The 22,288-nt window shown below is 36.0% G+C and overlaps 1 protein-coding gene across 1 annotated transcript; it reads left to right on the forward strand.

Moving 5' to 3' along the window:
- The first annotated feature begins 743 nt into the window (after positions 1-743).
- On the forward strand, positions 744-22,215 carry LIMK1 (LIM domain kinase 1). Its single transcript, XM_068767800.1, has 18 exons — positions 744-834; positions 4,196-4,286; positions 5,042-5,156; positions 5,972-6,102; positions 6,660-6,782; positions 9,096-9,182; positions 11,046-11,163; positions 12,222-12,568; positions 13,030-13,141; positions 13,343-13,471; positions 14,625-14,750; positions 15,178-15,309; positions 15,494-15,610; positions 15,784-15,882; positions 16,808-16,968; positions 19,030-19,321; positions 20,063-20,266; positions 20,498-22,215. Exons 1-18 carry the CDS (start codon positions 813-815, stop codon positions 21,692-21,694), a joined length of 3,603 nt encoding a protein of 1,200 aa, XP_068623901.1. The 5' UTR covers positions 744-812; the 3' UTR covers positions 21,695-22,215.
- Positions 22,216-22,288: the final 73 nt, after the last annotated feature.

Here is a 22,288-nt window from a genome sequence, read left to right on the forward strand (position 1 = left end):
ATATATATTTTTCCTTTAGGAAACTGTCTCTTGGAGTTAAAAGTAAAAATCGTGTGCAAAGAATTGACTGAATTTTATTTGTATTGTTTTTGATGTAGTTAATACTGTTAGCCCTAAGACTTTTACTGCTACATCTGACATGAGTTAATGTAACAGTCAGTGAACTATATAAACATTATTTGCAGAGACCTCCATTTATAGCTAACCTTAAAATTAAGTTAATGAACCTTAGAACTAACTTTATTCATACAACCAATCACAATCCTTACTTTATCACCAATCACATGTGACGTTTGTGTGAGTGCGATGAAAGATGTTTCTCAGTGAGAAAGGTATATATATAACGGTATATATAAATACGAAAGCTCGAAGTTTTGTAGCGCGTTGTAATCTATATAGCCAGTAGCTGTGCTTACAATGCTTTCCTTTAAACAAAGCGTAGCCAGAAAGGCTGGAAAAGCACCATTTAAATATATATACAGCTAGTTTTGTAGCGCGCAGTAATCGGTACAGCCCACTATTTATTAGAATCAAGTTTTTAAAATGATATAACATCTATGGCTTCTAAGGCGTTGTTAATGTGGCTATAGATATGCAAATACAGTAATCGAGTATCAAAGCACATAATTTCAAACTTATTTTCGATTCAGAATAATTATTATCACATTAGTTTCATTCGTTATCTGTTGCCATTACTCATTTTGTGTTCTTCACAGTTTACGTCAATTTACGTCATTCGTGACAATCATGGACTGGGGTCTGATATGATTTTTATTTATATTTGTAATAAATAACGAGCTTTTTGAAATGAAATGGATGGATCGAATATGAACGGTAAGTATAATCTCTTCTTTGGATCGATTACGCTTGTGTCGTAATAAAAACATTTTTTCTCGTTACAATTGTCAGTTATTATTTTGAGTGGGCGATACTAGTTTTATATTGTGATTTATCTTTTGTTTAGACTGAACTTGTTTATTACGTTGTAATTATAGAATACAGAACGCTATAGTAAAGTACTTCACATACATAATGCGAATTTTATAATACAAGACAGTAACGATTTATAATCGACAATAATTTGGATATCATCCAATGGACTTCCGCGTTTTTATTGCTTTCTTTAATAATTATTATAATACTACATATTCATATCTATATACTAGTTTTCTATTAAAAAAGGTTTAATAATTCGATTTACTTCTGTACATACAGGTGAGTGTAAGTCGTAAAATATGTGAACAATGTAAACAATGCATTAATTGGAAGTTCACTTACGGATTTGCGCTTAGCATAGCAACACTTTATAGATCGCATTATTCAGATGTGAGTATAATACTTAGTCAGCAAACTCAAGAATAACTTGCACTTTTTGCATGGCAGCAAACTAGGTTCATACAACAACTACATTGTCATGGAAATATTTTATTTACAAAATTGAGCTGAGATATATTTTTATCAACTTTTATCTATAAGTTTAATTTAAAGTTAACTTGAATTTAGAAATTATATATGAAGGTCAGCTGAAAGAAAGAAGTATTTTTCAAAAATCTCTCATATATCTTTCATAGTATATTCAATACTCAATCAACTTTGTACAACATTTATACATCTTAATATAGATAAAATTCAAAATGATTTCGTTTTACATATACAAATCACTGTGATATTGGCCTGCGAGTCTAGTGATTACCTAGTAATCACTCATGTATTATACTAACTGAAAAATAAATGAATACATAAAATACATATTATATATACATAAAAACAGTTTTTACTAAATGCTCTAATAAAATCAGGTTCTATAGATATCTATTTCTACATTTGTGCAATTTTTCATGTACCCAAAACATATATGTATGTATATACAGGATGATTGAGTTATAAGTGCAAAAGCTTAAAGGCATTGATGTACAGCTCATTTATCAGTAAAAATCTTTTAACAAAAATCAACATAAATTTTATTAAAATAGGTTGTTATAAGCACTTTTGACTTGTCAATATATAAAAAATGTAAGCATTGCCAGCCCTAGAGGAAGTTACCTCTGGCTCCGAAAGCAGTTCTACAGCTAGCCAAGAAAGAGCCACTAGGATACTAAGAGCTACTAAGAGTCAGCGAGAAACTCAACAGTTGCTCTCTTCAAATTTAGTGTACTCAGAGTCCATGACAATAATTAGCTTACTGTGTGAGCATCAACATTTAATACCACATTACCATCAATATAGTATTCAAGGATATGACATTGTACTTTTTGAATATTATATTTTAAATATTGGTTTTCAATTTCTCCAGCGATTTATTTACTTTTTGAAGATGAAAACTAGGTGTAATCATCTTGTTTTTATTTCATGTCACACTATGTCTATGACTAGTTTTTTTAAATAAAGAACATTTGAACATTTTTTGTGGATAAACAAAACATTATATTGTGGCTTTAAAACTAAACCTATTTTCAATCACTCTGTATAAAGTGATGACTCTGAAATATGTTACATTACATTTTTTTTGTACTGAAACATGGCTAGCCAATAACTCTTAGCAGTACACTTCATAAGCAGACAGTAATTAATTATTAATTTTAATAATTCTAGAGATTAAAATTAATTATTATGGCAATACAATCAAAACAAATACAAATTTTGGAAACACTTTTTCATTTTATGTCATCATTATATTATTTATTATTTCTGAACCTGCTGATTTTTGGATAGGGTATACAATTAATGGACAGCAAATAACATATACATTCACCCCTTAAAAGATTTTATACCTAAATGAATCATATAAATGTAATACATAATATTGGAAACTTCATTATATTATATTACATGACACTTCATATAATTATAAATTAGAGTTTTTGGTCACTATTATTTATCTTTAAAAGAGATCCTATTAATAGTGAGTGGAAGTTTTCTCTGAACCAATTTAATTATTAAACATATCTTTTTTATGCTAGAAGAATTAGCAGAGTAATGCCTAAACCATCACATATTTTACAACATATTTTAAGACATTATGTATGTGCATAAAAACATCAAATTAATGAAAAACACTAACACACATGATATTAACACTAGAAATAAGAATAAGCTGGCAGTGCCCACCATTAGACCTCATAAAGTTGGAATATCTTTCAAGGGTCCTTTTATAACTAGCACCCAAGCAAAATAATTGATTTGTTAATAAATACATTCAAAAATATTGTAAAATTGAAACTTGTTTCCAACACTTATTATAATGTTAAAGATTATAAAGTGACAAAAATGCATGGTAATTAAAATTCAGTGGAATTACTTCAGCGGTGTATTTTCTTGAAGGTATTGTAAGCGCCACCTGTAGTTAAATCTTCTTTTGCACAGCTTCAAAAAGAATACCACTTACAGAGTTTCTAGTGGGGTTCTCTGATAGGTTAAGGTTGGAACCAGTAGTAAACTAATATTAAGGTTCATGTAAAGATGGCGGTCTACTTTTAAAAATTTTTGTAACCCAACCGGATTTCCAGGTTTTTGGTCAGTGGAGTATAATATTTGGTATTAAGACAATTTAGATGACTTTGACATTGATCACTAAACCGCCCCCCAATGATGGCTATGACTTGTAGTAAGCGTTAATAAGCTGAAAGGATTACTATGATATGGCATAGTAAATTCACAACCAGGCTAGCGTAGTGAATACTGCAAAAATGTTGCAATGTCTGAACAACAGCCTTTGACCAAAGGGTTATCAGTGATGACATGGATTTAAGATGTGGTGGTTCACAGTGGATCTTATACGACAGAAATAAAAATACCTGCATAAGAACCAAAGTTATTAACGCAGCTCAAAGAATTGCTCATTTGAAGTGGCAGTAGGTGGGGGCAGATCAGTTGTGCAAGAAATAGTTGTTGGTGCCAAAAGGTTCTCGAGTGATCACGTGCAGGTAGACACGAAACAAGTCGTTGTGATGATCTTTGGAAGCGGCTTATGCTTTGAAATGTGTGTCCATCTGCTGATATAAATGAGATTGTCCCTGCAGACTTTGTGCAAGGAGTTACTCACCATTCACCATCTTATTACAATAATAAGTTGTTGATAAAAAAGGTACACTGGTATTGTGTTTTGTTACATATACACATATAAATATAAATAAAAAGATAATGTAAACATTTTTATGTAATATTCCTATTCAGAAGTTTATTTTCTTTATTCCAGAATCCCTCAGCTGTGCAGGGTGCCTTAATGTAATTGGTGAAGATGACTATATATCCGCATTGGGTCAAGACTGGCACAAGGATTGTTTTAGGTAAGCTAAACCTACTTTACAATGCCTCCGGTGCAGTATCTATCAGTCGTACGACTGACAAAACGTCACATAGGTAGTGTGGGACAGAGATAATGCTCTACGGAGCCGAAATTAGTCGATAGTCTCTTTTCAAAGGTCGATGTGCAATATTTATCGTCGGGTACTGTACAAACTTTTTTTCTGGTTCATTAAATGACAGCTTGTGCTACACATTCACCAGTTTAAAGTTTTTACATATACACTACCGTCGACAAGTTTGTAAGCACATCTGTTATTGGCCAAAACGAACACACCTGATATAGGTGGTGAAAATTTGTAATGAACGTTATCTTTACAGCTTTTTATTGCTGTTTACATTTTAACAAAAGATTGCTGGCTCTCATACATGTTTTACCAATTTCTTAGGGTTTGACGAAACATGTGTTTTATGACTTGGGACTGCGGTTGCATTCTTTTGTGGTTTATGTTGCTGTCGGTGTTATTTTTTATATTTAACTTTTTTGGGTCCTGTTTAGTCGCACTTAAGTATTAGCACACGCAAGTTGTTACATTAACATTATCTGTTTTAGGACAGTATTGATTACGGCTTTTACAGTATTTTTTCTTCTGAAAATTGCAAATCGCGAGCAAATCACGCTTATACAGCGTATATCCAATCATCCTGTATATTTCTATGCGTAATTTAATGTATTTATCTTTGAAAATGAAGCATGTTTAGTTGTTTTATTATTATATTCATTAGAAGTTGTATGTAGGTGCTCGGTGTGTGATGCGGCGCTGTCGACCTGGTACTTCGAGAAGGCGGGCCTATTGTTCTGCCAGAATGACTACTGGAAACGCTACGGAGACAATTGTCAGCAATGTGCACAGGTCAGAAGCTAGATTTTATAAATACAGTTTTATATAACAGAATATATATGCTATACTAGAGTTTTCTTAAGAGACTGAATTCTTCGTTTGAGCCTTTAGACGCCCACTGCAAGACCTAGGCCTCCCCCAAAGACACCTACGGGGAGAATTACCGTAGTCACCATGCTTGGCAGGCTGGATGTCGCAGTGTTGTATTATGGTGAGCAGAGAAAGCTGCTGCCCTGAAAGCTCCTCTGGTAACTTGTTTATTACAGTATCGATGGGTAATGCATTAAAGTAAAAAGGAAGTGGGCAGGGAAAAAATAGTTGTAAGTACATACAAATTCGTTTTTTTTTTTTAAAAATCAGTCTGTATCATTTGATGTTAATTTAAAAATAAGTTGTAATGTTTTTATTACAGATATTAGAATTATTTAAACTTGTAGCGAAAGAGCGGACAAGAGACAGCTAGTAGTGAAATATGTTATATGCTCATAGATATTCTTTTTAAAATAATATATTTTAATCATGAATAAATAGCTTCACACATTTCTAACACAGACAATAAAATTACTTAAATTTGTGTAAAACAGAGTGGACGAGAGACAGCAAGATATTTAAAATAAAAGTAAATGTTTCATTAAAAGTAAACCACTGCATGTGCGAAAGTGGCTAAATATTGATCCTTTTCTTACTTAGGATGGACTTCCGCAAGGTAATGCCTGATTACATTAAAGGTAACGTTAAAAATTATAGTAGATATAGTCAAGGTTCTTTGTAGAAGACAGCCTTGCAGTGGGCGTCTATCGATTGATATGATGATGTTTGTAATGCAGGTGATAACTGGACCGGTGATGGCGGCGGGCGAGCACCGCTTTCATCCGGAGTGCTTCGCGTGTACCGCGTGCGGGGCTCACGTTGAGGACGGGGAGCCCTACGCTCTTCTGGAACGCTCCAAGTTGTACTGGTGAGCTACATTCATCAAATTCAATTCACTTTTAAATCGTCAATTATTCTTAACCCTTTGTTACCAGCGCCGAGATTACCCGGCGTCCACTTGACCACCCGTATGTACCAGCGCCGGAGTTAGCCAGCATCGACCTTGTAATGTGGGCGTATATGTAGATCTCTGTTTTAAAATTTATCACAGCCAAATAAATTACTAACAAATATCCTAACATCTATTATAAATGAATATACCAGTGAAATTTTTATATATGTAACAGAAATGAGAAAATTCGCACCTCAGCTTACCGCCATGCAATGTGCACACTTCGCGGCGCACATGCGTGGTTCAGTAGCGTCACTTCGTTGGAACGTACTGCGCTAAGGAAAAGGTCAAATGGCGCTTTTGTTTATTTGTCCATTCTATTAGTAATCGACACTCAGAGGACTTGTCAGTTATTTCTACAATTGTCATATCAAGACAAGAACAGAGACAAGCTTTTTAATTTTACCCTTTTTTAAAGTATTTACGCCTGTAAAGAAACATCCTGTATAAATTAATCTCTCCGTGTGTTACAGCGGCGCATGTTGTGGCAGTGCAATGCGAGCAGCTCGAGGGGCTCACGCTATCCGGGTTCTTCGGCTACCAGGTCGGGCACTCCGCCTCGCGTCTGGACCGGGGGCTTCGCTGACATTGACGCAGTAAGTTGACAGCACATAGACACGATCACACACACGCACACGCGCGTTTTAATTACACACACGCAAAAGCAAATTTTAAAAGTTATGTGCACAAACTTGTATATTTTTTAACATAGAGCCAGAGAAGTTTCTACCATTTCTACCATACTTACCATTTAAATATCTAGACGACCCAGATCAATTAATAAACCAATTTCGGTTAAACAGTATTCGCACGAGGCTTCAATTTTTGTAGTACAATAAAGCCTTCTTTATGTCATCATCACTTAATTTTTTTTTCATGTTTCAAATGTTTTTAATAATGTTGGTATATTTACATTATTTTCTGTATTATTATAGTAAATCAATTATATCCTTTGAAATTGATCCCGATATCAGTAAAGGCTTCATCCAATTTGTTTCAAATTTATTAATAAAGTCCAATATATGTAACAAATTTAACAATATATAGAAAAAAAATACAATCTTTGCTACTACTCTGAAATTACCATCACAAAATAAATGATAAATAGATTCTATTTGCAAATTGAAAACTTTGTAAGAAATCTTTGAATAACTGAAATATCTTAGCCGGTTAAATATTTAATACTGTCTAATGCTGCATTGCAGTCTAAAATGTTATTCATACTTAATTGTCTACAACAAGCTCCTTATCTATAAAATGATACTCAAACCTTTGTGGATGTACGGGATCCAACTCTGGGGAAGCGCATGTAACTCCAACATAACCATTATACAAAGGCTACAAAATGGCATACTGCGTACCTGTACCATGAACTCTGAAATCCACGAAGCTCTGGAGATCAAAACAGTACAGGAGGAGATCCAGCAGTCATCCACTAATTATAAAAATCGGCTAGACAAACACCCAAATGACTTGGCTTCCGAATTGACTTGCATCCAGTACAAGAAACGTGGTACAGGCCTTGCCTCGTGTGCAAAGCAACAGAACTCCGTTGGCAGACTTACATTATTATAACTATAATTTTAAACACACATAAACATAAATTACGTTTAATAAAAAAGGTTAAATTAAATAAAAAGATAATGAAAACAATGAGAATTATTAAAATATATAATTTGTCAAGAATAGTGTAACGTCATATAACCGAGAAAATCTGACATTCCAGTTTTAATATAACATTCATATTATGTCCATCACATGACTACAAGACATAAACAGCAAGAAGGTGGTTAATATTTCTACATTTTTATTAATAAATTAATTTAGTCGTAATTTATTTCATTGGGTTTCACGTCACTGAATATAATCACATCTGTAACGCTCATCGGCTTTGCCACTGTCTACTAATAATTATTTACATTAATGTTCATTTCATACACGGTCGTACATTATTTTTGTATGATTTACATGATACTTGAAATGAGTCAATTTTAGGTTTGTATTTTTTACAGTCCTTTTTGTAATTTAAGCTGTAAACACATGAAGGCACAACTTAGTACAAGTGAGCTCGGTCAGGAGGGGGATTTAAATGGCCCCCTGTTTTATGTGGGACAGACACGTTACAGTGCCAGCTTAAAACAGGATTTTTTTTTAATTTTGTTTATATTTAGATCAAGAAAGTGTCTGCACTTATGTCCCGACCACCGAGTAGTTCGTGCTTCGCATGACAAGAACGTTCATTACTCTATACTCTCAACGAGGGTATAATCTATCATCGTGCGAATGTCCTCGATGAACTACTGGTTTATTCTTTTTAGTGGGACCACTCTGTTTTCACAAACTCATTACAAAGAGGTAGACTTCAAAAGAGAGAGAGAGAGAGTCTTTACGAGAAAAATAAATACATTTAAATATTAAATGTTACTTTTTAATACGTGTATGTAGAGTCAAAAAACATTACTGATTTTCTAAGGACGTATGAAATACTCAAATTAAATATTAGAAATGAAAACAAAGTTTGTATATAATATTCGACTTTTCTTTAGAAACTCTATAAAGTTAAGAAAAGTTTGTATGGAAGATTTAAAAAAAAGATATCGTAGAAAGTTAGTGCGGTGAGGGTTGATACACTATAAATATAAATAACTTTACAAAAGATGGCACATCTTGGTAAATGATGTTATATTATATAAAAAAATTCCTGAGTAATTTTTGTTTGTTCTTAGGTCTGCGTCATGTATGATACAGTCAACCAACCAAACCAAACTTATATACACCACATACATCATATACACTAAGGAGAACTAAATCGACGGTCTAATGTATTAATATGAGAATAATACAATAAATTAATAAAAATCATTTAATAATTCAACTAGTGAATAACAGCCAAATTAACAAATGCATAGCGGCCGCTGTGCCAGCAAGCTGTCTGCGTTGGCGCGCGCTTTGCTCCGGGCTGCCGTGTCGGTCTGCATTCAGCTCACCTGCCATAGGTACTAACTTCTAGAAGAATCTAGAAACTTCTACATAGTACTACTCTTCCTGTTGAATTAGTTGTAGAGTAGATTGCTCTATTTCTTGGTGGTTTTAGGTGTCATCTGTAGGGTCGACGTTGCCTGTTTTGGAATGTAGATTAGCTTATATTGGTTTGTATTATAATTGCACGATTTTTTAACTTTGAGCTTATCAATTTGTAATGCTTTATTTAATATTAATTATTTATTCAAAACAAGATGTATAATTCATATATGCATGTATGTATTGTATAAACTGTTAACACACTAATTATAAATTTTTATTTTTAATAAAGATCACATTTCAAGTTTACTGTAGCAAGAATTTGAAATAACTTCTTATCTTTTTCAAATAAGATGAGTCGACAGACGTTTAAAATTAAAAATGGTTTATTTAAGAGAATGTTTGCATCATAAAACTTGAGCCTATGTGACTCTTTCAATTGAACAAATCATATTGTGCATTGTACAGTTAGGTATTCACAAATACACAAAGAGAAAAGGAGAGACCCACACATACTCACAGATAGAGAGAGAGAGTCACACATGAATACAGAGAGAGAGAGATGTACAGATACAAAAACGTGCGTTAGAGCTAGAAAACACGTTGAGAAGTATGTGTAAAGTGTACCAGCCGGCACAAGCTGTGCCGCCTTCTCTTTTGAATTTTGTTATTTAGCACTTTAATAAGGCAAAATTTAGTAGTTAATTATTTATGTATTAAATATTGCAAAAATGTTTCCTTTCATAAAATGATCAATGACCAAAACATCCTACATTTAATGTATAAATTTTTTATAAAATAAAAATAAATAAGTAATTCGATTTTTTTTAATATTTTTTACCAAGTATAGACTCAGACATTGGTTTGTCATATACATGCATTTTACATGTATATCAAGATGTGTGTGTGCATCTTTCTAATTTATATTTGGATATATACATTTTATAAGTATTTATTATAATATGCACTCAAATACTATTTACCTCCTGAGGTATGTGAAGTAATATGAAGGCAGACAAACATCAAGTCGTCTTTTCTAAAATGTCTCATGTGCGTCTTGTTCCACCGCTCACGTATTCAGGCGATGACTGGCATACAATAATGCATGTTGGTTTAATTCATATTACATTTTTGAGACATTTATCTATGTCATGTATATATGATAAATTTAGCTTGTAGTATTTGCTAGTAGCTATATAGCTTTTGCGCTTGCTATATTAAATTATTATTTTAGCTATTGAACATCTACTGCTAGCTATAGGTGTACCTATAGATTTATAATAGTGCTAGTTGAAAACAACCCATATGCAGTGTCTTGTGATGATTTTAAGGTTATGTATTCAGTTTATAAGTGACGATTCTGCCCTGCGCTTGCTGGCCCGTGGTGGATTTCAAAACCCTTGCAGTCATCTGTTCTGCATGTTATGTGACCACGGACCAGTTTAACCCTTAAATGCATGACTTTTATTGATACTTTATTTTTATTATCTTGCAGATAAGTACACTATAATGCAAGGAAAATGGAAGATATATATATATACATATATATACATTTATACGCACATAAATAATAATTTATATCTGTTTATTAAAAACCTTATGTTGCAAATATACAACTCTTCATTTACTTTTAAGTGTGGTACTCGTTTTACGTCTAGATGGTATTTTGCAGTTTTTCATCATTATGCATTTAAGGGTTAAGTGAAACTTACTAATCCGCTGTGCTGTCGGTTACTTTAATTGTTCAATGTATATCATTATAAGTTATTACTGTTCAACTTTTATTTGGATATGGGAGAAAGTGTATGTGTTGCAATACAAAGTGATATTGTTAAAAGAATCGACTCGAGTTGCGGGATGCTGACGTTGCATATTGGTGACAAGGTGCTCGAGATCAATGGGTCGCCTGTCCGAGGACGGCCGATTGGTGATTTGGACCCCGATGCAGTAGTGCAGGTGAGCTATATATATATATATATATATATATATATATATATATATATATATATATATATATATATACATACATATATATATATATGTGTGTGTGTATATATAAATATAAAGGAGTTGGGTATATATATACCCAACTCTTTTTTACACGATAGATACGTTTCTTCGAAAAGGCTGTAAAAATACCTGCCCGGAGTTGGAAAGGTGAATTTTTGTAAGACACTGTCAAAATTATGTTGAAAAATAAACCAATGTTCGTGTAACAATATTTATTCTTATTGATGAACCGCATTATTTCAAAATCTTGCATAAAAAGACCGTGTATGGTATATATGTATATACATATGTATGTATATATATACATAAAGAAGTAACAAGGTTTATTATTAGTAACTCACTAATAGTCTTTTTTAAGCCCTTAGACGCCCACTGCAAGGTATAATCTGGGGGGGGGAGATATATCATTGTCGTCACGCTTGGAAGGTGACTTGGCGATCGCAGTGTGGTATTATGGTATGCAGAGGACGCTGCTGCCCATCCTCTGGAAACTAGTTTCAGAGCAGTGGCAATCTTATAAAATTAATGCACAAAGTGTTAATTATATAAGATTATACCCGCGACCTGCGATAGTCTGTACCGCTGAATATTCTAAAAATTCAACAATTATTGTATAAAGAAAAACATTCATAGTAATTAAATAGGTTTGCTTACATGACATGTACTATTAGTACAATAAAATAATTGAAAACTGTGCAGCTCATTGTCAAATACGAATTTGTCATATTGCCATTAAGCATTAAATCAAAAAGCATCATATTCTATTTCTACGCAAAAAAAATTGGCTAAAGCCTTATGGTTGCGGAATAGAGACCACGAACTGGCATGCGCAGTAAAGGACATCCACTGCAACCAGTGTCTTCAAGAGGGAATACCCTGGATCCTGGCCACTTCCCACAGATCCTATTGGAATTCTATAGAGGAGGACTTTGCCTACCAGTGGACATCCTCTAGCTTAAATGATAATGAATTTATATAACATAGAAATATAAATTTCCTTTCAGCTCACATTAGAGCACAACCCAGGCGCTTTGACCATGAAACGACGCACATCAACGAACCCCCAGCCCGACAAACAGCCAGAAGTAGACAAACCGAAGATCGAAGGGAAATCCCCGATCGAGAGGAAGATCTATAAAGAAGACTTGAGAAAACACATTCCTACCAGACATTCCAGTGATGACCAAAGAACAGAGAAGAGAGATATTGACGAAGGAGTTAAGAAAGATAGACTGTTTAAGAGGAAAGGAGAAGACGGCGGGAAGAGAGTGATCAAGAGACGGCAGACGCCGACTTCTCCGCTTATAGGAGATAAGGAAAGAAGTAGTAGTATGTCTAAATTACTTGACGCGTGAGTGTGGTTTTTATAATCCTATGTGTTTTGATATTTTTTATTAGGTCGAGGCGAGAAAGAAGGTCACTTAATTTTAAGTGATACAGCTTCCGTATAATAGAATCATCATAAAACATGAGTATGTCTTCTACTAATCCTACCGAAACCTCTGTACCGCGACTGAAATACGTGCGAAGCGAGACGCGGAAAGAGTAGAGCAGCTGCTCTGTCTAGTCAGTCCACCATCAACGCTCGCGGTGGTGGCGCACATATTATACTCACTTCGGCCCCCACTTAGCCGCGTTTTTCTAAGGCACGGTACAGCGGTTTCGGTAGCACTATGATTCAGCTATATCAGTGGCTATATTTTTATTAACATAACATATGAGCACTACAGATAAAATCCATATATATATATATATATAAATTAATATGAAGGTTTTGTCATAAATTGTATGAATAAAATGTCCTGACTTCAGGGTGGATGCTGCAGAAGCCAGTGGAGTCCTGCGGGACTTGAGCCGCGCACGTTCCTTCAGAGCAGAGCCTGCCCAGGGCCAGAAGGTGTTCAGAGCCTCTGATCTTCTCCAAGTAAGACACTTGTAATTTTTATCAGAAAATGTCAGGGCGTTTGTTAGTATCTGATATGGTTTAACCATAAAAGTTTACAGAGATACAATATTTTGTAATAAAAAAATACTTTATTGTTTTAAACCAGCTTCATTGTTATTACAGCAGAAGAATGTCCAGTACATGACATAGGGAACCTTTTATTTACAAATTATGTTCCAGGGCGAGCTCCTGGGGTCCGGTTTCTTCGGGCAGGTGTACAAAGTGACCCATCGCGACACCAACGAGGTGATGGTGCTGAAGCAGCTCTACAGAGTGGATGAGGATGCTCAGCGGAACTTTTTAAAAGAGGTCTTGTATTTCATCATCGCCATCATTATTTCAACCGGCAGATGCCCAATATAAGATATAGGGCTTCCTCAAAGAAAGCCATAATTACAGCTTTTACACTGCCCGTGTCAATCTTGTATTTATATGAAACTAGCTGATCCCGCAAACGTTGTTTTGCAAAAAAATTAAAGTTTTTAATTAACAAATGTAAGATAAGGGTTGATCGTAGAAGGGTGAAAATTTAGGTTTGTATGTATTTTTGTATGCTGTATCATAATAAAATAAAAACCAAAAAAATTGTCTAAAAAATTAAAAATAAAATTTAGGGGTGGACCACCCTTATTTCTTAGGGGTATAGAAAATAAATAGTAGCCGATTCTCAGATATACTGAATACGCATGTAAAATTTGGTAAAAATCGGTCAAGCCATTTCGGAGGAGTTCCAAGTTCGGACACCGTGACACGAGAATTTTATATATTAGATTTTTACGAAAAATTTTCATCGTCATTATCATTAGAGCCATATGATGTCCACTGCTGGACATAGGCCACGCCCATAAGTTTCTAATAGAGATATAGATGATAGAGGCGGCCTGTTTAGAGATCCGAAGACGAATGAATGTGACAGAAAAAGCCCAGCAGGTTGGGAAGTTGAAGTGGGAATAGACAATCACCATAGCGCGCAGGACAGATAGCAGCTCGGGCCTTAAGGCTCTGGAAAAGAGACCGCGGACATGTAAGCACAGCGTAAGACGTGTGCCGACAAGTTAATAGTCCATATGTTAGTAAACCCAAAAACACCTTCAGGGATCAGAGCTCTACTGAAATCCTGGTGGCTTTTAGTTGAAGGCTGCCTGGAGATGAGGTCAAAATGTTCTTAGTTTTTATCATACTGGGCTCTTTTAGCTTTCTTCTCGTGATCACATTTAATGATCCCGATGTTGATAATAATTATATTAATAAATGAATTATTAGCATCATCGTTTTAGCCGAAAGACATCACTTGACATGGACAACCCCCCCCCCCACACCTCACTCCCCTATAGATTTCCAATAACAAGTTAGAAGCAGCCTATATCAAGCGTCTTTCTACGAGTTTAACAGTCGTCCCTGGTTTTTGTGGTAGGAAATAAATGAATAACGTATATTAAATATATGTTTCATGTATATACAGGTGGCGGTGCTGAGATCCCTGCAGCATCCAAATGTGCTGCGCTTCGTTGGTGTCCTGTACAAGGATAAGCGGTTGCATCTCGTTACCGAGTACGTGGCCGGTGGCACCTTGCACCAGCTGTTGCAGGTCTGTAAACTTGCTCGCTGCTGACATTACAATTGAACCAATTAAACCACATTTTTTTTGTTTCCACATGCATACAGGGTGATTGGTTATAGTGAAAAGCTGTGAAGCATTTACACTTATTTCTAATCATCCTGTATAAAGTGATCACTCTGAAAAATGTTACAATAGTTTTTTATTGTAATGCAACAGGTCTATTAACTTCTGGCAGTAAAAGTTTGTAGGTACAGATGGTAAACAAAAATTAATTTTAATATGTAGTAATCAAAATTTTAAAATTGGTTTTTCTTACTATAACCTAAACCTATTCTAATACCATTGGATTTTGTGTAAGGAGTATAGGTAAGCATTTACCTCCAAAGCATATATATATATATATATATATATATATATATATATATATGTGTGTGTAAAATATGTTGTTGCGCAGGATACATCGCGCTCACTAAGCTGGGCACGGCGGGCGCGGTTAGCGCGCGACGTGGCAGCCGGGCTCGGCTACCTACACCGCATGAACGTCATCCACCGGGACCTCAACTCGCACAACTGCCTCGTTCGTGAGGTAACTACAATCTTCATTAATCGTTAAGTCTTGATTGGTCGATGTCTTACTGTATTGATTCTTTGCTACTTTTTTGTTACAAACCCGACCGATATCTTTCCAACCACCGTATTCGCCTGATTTATCACCGTGCAACTTTTGGCCAACGCCGTTTTGATACTATTGAAGAGATAAAAATTTGCAGGACCAGACGGTGATCGTGGCGGACTTCGGGCTAGCTCGCATCGTTCAGCGCACGGCCAGCAGCTCTCTGCCCCGATCGCCGCACGCGCATGCATCTCTTCGCAGAAAACGATATACCGTCAGTTACAATCCATCCACCATTATTCAAACATAATGAAACCACCAGACTCATATATTATATTAGCAGCGCTATACAGGATGATTAAACATGTGAAAATTTTAAAAGGGTAACCGAAGATCAAAACTGAAAGTATATATTGAATTAAAATAAAGTTGTTTGTCCACGCCCAGGTGGTGGGCAACCCGTATTGGATGGCTCCGGAGATGATGAACGGCAACGTGTACGACGAGAAAGTGGACGTCTTCTCCTTCGGCATCATACTGTGTGAGGTGAGATTGACGTACCTTCTTCACCTGTTCACACCTGCTGGTGGACCCTCACTGCAAGGTATAGTTCTCCCTTAATAATCGCAACGATAATTGGTCCTGCGCTGCCTACATCCACGACTTCTCCTGACCTTGACTATATCGTGGGTCCACCTAGGGGGAGGTCTACCCACTTATGGTAGAGAAAGAACCTTTCGGTCATCGGTTGCATAAGAGATGTACCACGCCCACTGCCACTTCTAAAAAGCAATTCCTCCAGACCTTGGTTCTTGTGTGGAATTTTTGATTAAATCTCACAGCAAGACTCTTATCATAGCTCTCTCCATTTCTTACTAGGTGACCATAAGCCCTCTTGTGAGGAACGGCGTTCCTGCTTGTAATCAAATAATAATTTGCGATTTTCACACAATTTATTTTATTTTATGATCTTAATCGGTTGCAATCAGCTGAACAAACACAGCTAAAGCAATAAAATTAGAGTGTGCAGATTATAAAAATACAGTATTGTTGAACATGCTGTATTAATAATATTCAACTCTAGTTATAGACAATTTTGATTAATGTCACTCGAATCTCAGTGACTAGATATAGATATGCAATTATCATAGATATTAACATTTTTTTCTTAAATTGAAGTTAGAATAGATAACTGCTGGGGTTTAACGTTCTGGAATTGAATCCACGAATCGGCAAGAGCAGAATAGGACGTCCAGAGAATCTTGTTAATGTTGTTGGAAGATGCTACGTGCAGGCAGTTTTCTAATCTCTGGAGAAAGCCCATGTCCGGCAGTGAAGTCTTAAAAGTCATGATGATGAAGCTAGACAAAGAAAGACAAGAAGAAAAAAAAATATGTTAAGTTTGGTGGAATTTGAGATTGTTAAAAGTGTTGTAAAAGACGGCGTTAAGTTAATATATTTTTTTATGTAGATAATTGGGCGTGTATCTGCGGATCCCGACTTCCTGCCGCGTCGCAGCGACTTTGGCCTCAACGAGGCGCTGTTCGTAGAAAAGTTCTGCAAGCCTTCTGCCTGCCCCGAGCCATTCTTCAAAATCGCCTTCCTGGCCTGCAATCTGGACCCAGACACCAGGTATCAAATCTACACTTACTCAAACATAAAAAGACGCAAGGCTCCATCCTTCTAGAAGTTTCTCTTTGCGGAATTGTTTTCAAAGAGCCAATTCTATCAGATAGGTGAACGACCAGGAGCTGTTGACATCAGAGAAGGTCTATATTCATCAGTAAAATGTAGACTTACCATGATAGAAAGGTTCTTCGTCCTTGCTTATACTGAAAAGGTATAGAACGCTTTACTTCTAGAAAATTCTTAGAAGCGGTAGGAAATAAGTATATGAAGAGAATATATATCTGCTTATTGTAGAAGACATCGGTATAAAGTTAGGTTCAGCTGTGAACCATAGAATAATAATAATAAAGTTGAACTCTGTGTTTGGCACTAATCGGTGTAACATAACTCCTGAAGATGCCCCATGGAGGGGTGGACTACGTGTTGAGTGATTTAACGGTGGCAGTTGTGTGATTCACATTGTTTGTCGCATACGCATTTATCAGCGGGCTGGCGGGCGGTGCACTTTGTTGCACGACTTCTACTGCATGTGCGGAAGTGGCTAAATATTGTTCCTTTTCTTACTTAATAATAAAGCCTTTAATTTCTAGTGGAAATAAAAGTTACAGAGTTAGTAATTTTTTTTTAACAAGCTTGTTTTTTTAATCGACAAGAACCCTCCGCGGGCAAAGGCCTCCTACCAAGAAGTCCAGATTCCTCTGTCTTGTGCTGTTTGTCTCCAGCACAGACCTGCTTTGCTAATATCGTCTGCCCATCTCTGGTGCTTGCTTTGACGTTTTCCTCCAAGGAATTTTCCATAGTGTCGTCCTTTTTGTCCATTTCTTGTCTGTCAGCCATTATATGTGCACATAGCAAGAACCATAGAATAATAAATGATAAATCAAAACAATTTAATTTACAACTTTGGTTGCCCTAGCTGTCGGTATACTGTCAAAGGTTTATTAACTGTTTCATTATAATAATAGTATATAAACGAAACATATTTCATAATGATAATCTTCTAGAATTATTTAATGTCTTAATAATAAAAAATAACTATTAATAAAAATAAATTTTCTATTTCGTACACGATAAAACTTAGTACTAATGTATTACTGTATTTATTCCCTAACCATTTCATTACATATCACATTTTTTTGTAATTGGCGCCGATTTAATCTTTTTTTTAATCAGGCTGCTTTATTGTTCCCACTCGAATTTGCGGAAATTCTAGCCAATAGCTGAAGGTTATTTTTGACGTTCAAAAAACCGTTTAACTTAAAAGTTTTTTAAATGTATTTATTTCATTTGAGCTACTTTGGACGAACGTAATAGTTGGAGGTCTGATTTCCTTTGTTTTAGTGGGGCCTATTGCGCTGCAACCCATTCTATATTATTTCGTTGTTTGCCCCCATATGTGCTGAAATCGACTACTCCGATAGCACACAATACTATTTTTAAGAAAATGGTTAAGAAATGTTTATTAGACCAATGATTATTTATCATTTGGTCCATTTTTTTTTCTTTCTTTATTTCTTTACAGTTTCTTAAACAGGTTTTGTCCAAATCACTTAGATTTTTTTATATATTATTGTATTTATAAAATGTGTAAATATGCTATATACCTATATAAGTATAATATGTTTTGTACACGATAACTACACATTCTTTACACTTCTAATGTTTCGATAATGTGGTTGTCTGTAAGAAATTGCCTCGTGTTATAAGACCGCCCATTGTACTTATTTCTTTACTATTATGCAAGTATGCATATATTTTGTAGTGTGTACAATAAAAATATTAAATTTTAACCACAGTGCAAATGATAAAAAAATGATTAAATCTTTTAACATTTGCACTGTTGTTTGTGTGAAATAAAATTGTTGTTTTGTATACTATTTGTCTGGCATTTTATCTATTTCTTTTTCTCTGTAAGAACTTTTCTAGAGAGTTAGTGAAAATATGAAAAAAAAAATGTAGGTGAGTTGAAGCGTTTATCTTGGTTTGCTCTTAGATTTCATATCACACAGTTCTGTAATATTCCATTGTATTATAATTACATAATAAAATAATTCCGTCCTCAAGACCGCCGTTCGAGGTGATGGAGATTTGGTTGGAGAGTCTGGTGCTCCATTTGTCAAGCCCGGGACCCTTGCCGCCGACCCTGCTGGCGGACATCGAGCAATACGCACGGGGCACCCAGCAGGACGTGGACCTGTCCGGAAGAGGCCACGCCACGCCCGAGTGCTGTCCGCAAAGCGACTCCGGAATATTCTGCGCCAATCGCGACAGCTGCCACAGTTGCCAAAGCTACGACTCCTGCCAGCGTCTGCAACGTTCTCCCAGTGGCACACCCAGTGTGGAATTCACGGAAGGCGTTATTAAGGTTGCATACTTTCGTACTATTTTTAGGTTTTAAATTAAGATATACTGGCTATATTATTTTACGCGTATTTTCATTTACTTGTTGATCGTTTATAATGATCACCTTGCTTGTGATGAAAAAAATGCCAGAAGAGTCCAATTTGGTAGAAACTAGAATCAGATTCTGTGTTCTGATCTGCAAAGGTCAAAACTAAAGTGGTTTTTTTTTTCATTCCCCTTAACACAGTAATAGATTACATTTTAAATAAAATAAAATATAATAATAATATTGTAAAAAGAAGTACCATTTTAACTACTTCCAGTGAGAGGGACACAAGGCTTTATAAAGTTTTTTTTTCTACTAGACATGGTTCTTTGTGTAACTCTTCGAGGTTTCCCAGCCAATGACAAGTGACTCCAGACCTAGCAGTCTCTTTCTTGTCTGATCTCCAAGTGGTATGAGCGCGATCGTCGTTTTCTGACATGAATCTCCTTTTTAATCAGGTTTTAGTCAGTCAACTACTTAAAGTCACTTTAAAAATGGTTCGTTGTCTGTGAATTTCGAGTGGCGACCATGACCAGGAGCCCCCTCTAGTTGAACGACGACAAGGTCGCTGGAATTCCCTAGATGCGGGCAGCGCAGGACCGGTCATCTTGACGATCTTATGATAGCATATACCTTAAAGTGGGCGTCTATTTGTCAACCTGATGATGAGTGTATACCAAATAATTAATGTATGAATTATGTCGATAGTCGTCGTCGAACGCTGCGGTCGCGTGCGGTGGGTTTGGTGTTGGCGGTCGTGCCCTGAGCAAGTGCGTGTCGGCGAGTGGCGTGGGCCGCGCGCTGGGCAAGTGCGTGTCGGCAAGTCACCTGGCGGCACGCTCGCGGTCCCATCACGCCCTCGCGCCGGGCTACATCCTGCGCTCCACCGGACGCAGCATAAACATCACCAAGGTAAACAAATGGAAGAATTAAGAGACTCTACCAGGATAGGAATACACCAACACAGTACTGGCCAAGTATTGTTTAGGAAGAAGACATCGGAATCGAAAAAAATATATAGCAAAAAAAAATTTTTTTTAATCACACTAGACAACAATAATTCAATGTAGACATAAAACTGGATTTCATAGTAAATAAGTTATTGCCATTTAATGTTTTAATTAAAATATAAATGTTTTAAAGGTGGACGATATCAACGAGTGGCTGGACCCGCCTCAACCGTTAAAGAGAACAAGTCCAGACTGTCAGCTCAACAACCTTCTACCAGAACATTCCAAGACCCGTAGAGTAGATGAAACGGACGACGTGGACAGCAACCTGCCGTCGTTCCTTAGAAACCAGTCGGTTGAGGGTTTAGAATCCAAATTCAAACACGACGCCGACACTCCCTTGCCGTTCTGCAGACACTACAGCATCCCTGATAACTGCGAAGCTGTGGATGACCTTAACGACAGCGATTCCTCGGACGACGATCTCACAGACATCAGCGACTGGTACAGGAACATCACAGCGTTCAAGAAGATTGACATCGATATAGATCAAACCAAAAATATTCTAGCCGGTATCGTGAAGAAAGGCGAGAGCATCTTGGCGAAGAAATCCAGCTATGACGTCACAGATGCCAGAAGTAACGAAGAAAGCAGAAGTAACAAAAACTCTGATGCACCAGATACAGAAGCCGCCAAGAACATTCCAAAGACATTAGATGTAAAACCGACAGAGAAACCGAATTTCTTTGCAAAAAAACTTTTATCACCAAAACTGAGCAGGTTGTTCAAACCTAACAGTGGAGAAGTTGTAAGAAATAAAAATAACACAAGTGATCACAAAGAAGAAAAATCGAGAAGCAACTTCTTCGTGCAGAGACCTTCGTCGCCCGGCCTCGTGCGGTCCTCCTACCGTGTCAGGCCTACAGAGGATGATAGGAGGAATACCTCTAGTGACGTCATCAAGAGTGATTTGAAATTAGCCAGCATGGGCAAACCGATGACGCCCATATTCCGACGCCATTTGACCACTGACAAACCAGACTTCGCAGACTGTCGATACAGTTGTAGAGACCGTAGAAGCAGGCCGTCAAAGACTGAGGAGAAATTCGTGGAAATAGGTAGAAATAGAATAAAGACGCCTATTAGCAATATACAACAGAATCTCACGCCGCTACACAGCGCTAATAACGTAGCTCTCTTACCAGAGAAGATAGAGAAGGAAGAGAAAGAGAAGGATGCGCCGAAACGACGCGAGCTAGGTATATCGAGGAGCAATTACGTAAGTTTGGCGAATTTGAAGATAAACAGTAAGAATGAGTTGGGGCAGGTCGTGAAAGATAAGTCGAAGAGTTCTTTGAACAGTAGCTCGCCTGTGGAGCGGGTTATTTAGATGGAAACATTGGTCCATCGAGTATTACTAGGTCTTGGATAGGAAATGTTCATCGCCAATCATAACAATCAAGCAAAGAGAAAGTACAAATTGTAGACAAAATATTGATATACAATGTATTAAAAGGATATTATGGCGTTTAAACGCTGGATGCAGCCTTCCAACCAGTCATATTGGAAATTTAATGGGAACCCTATGTTCAGCTGTGGACATAATAATCATAAAATGATGTATTAAAATAATATTTTTCTATATTCGGTTGTGAAATAAAAGATAAAATATGATAATAAATTTGAAAATGTAAATGTTTAAGAGTTACAAAATACAGATTATAAATCTTAGATCAAGCCGAATAAAAAATCGGAAACGCCTAACAATGCTCGATGGACCAATAACTGAATAAATGATGTTATGACAAGTTATATGAAGTTATAAGGAATAAGTTAAACCAGTGTTTTATATGTTGGATGTTGAAAAGCTAATACTAGAAGTCGAAACTAAATATATATATAGAAACAGATCGAAAATCCACATATTGATTTAGGTTCACTTATCCTCCTATGTTGACAAAAAAGGGGGGAGAATACAATCTTG

Source organism: Battus philenor, unplaced genomic scaffold, assembly GCF_028537555.1.
Source record: "Battus philenor isolate CCGP_79_NKW_IND1 unplaced genomic scaffold, ilBatPhil1.0.hap1 SCAF_23, whole genome shotgun sequence".
In the NCBI taxonomy this organism is placed as follows: domain Eukaryota; kingdom Metazoa; phylum Arthropoda; class Insecta; order Lepidoptera; family Papilionidae; genus Battus; species Battus philenor.

Bases quoted from the DNA above. Each gene is read 5' to 3' on its own strand.
- LIMK1 (XM_068767800.1), top strand. From the start codon at position 813: ATGGATGGATCGAATATGAACG. The intron at 12,569-13,029 runs GTGAGTGTGGTT...TCCTGACTTCAG, and splicing joins ATGTCTAAATTACTTGACGC to GGTGGATGCTGCAGAAGCCA. The intron at 14,751-15,177 runs GTCTGTAAACTT...GTTGTTGCGCAG, and splicing joins CCTTGCACCAGCTGTTGCAG to GATACATCGCGCTCACTAAG.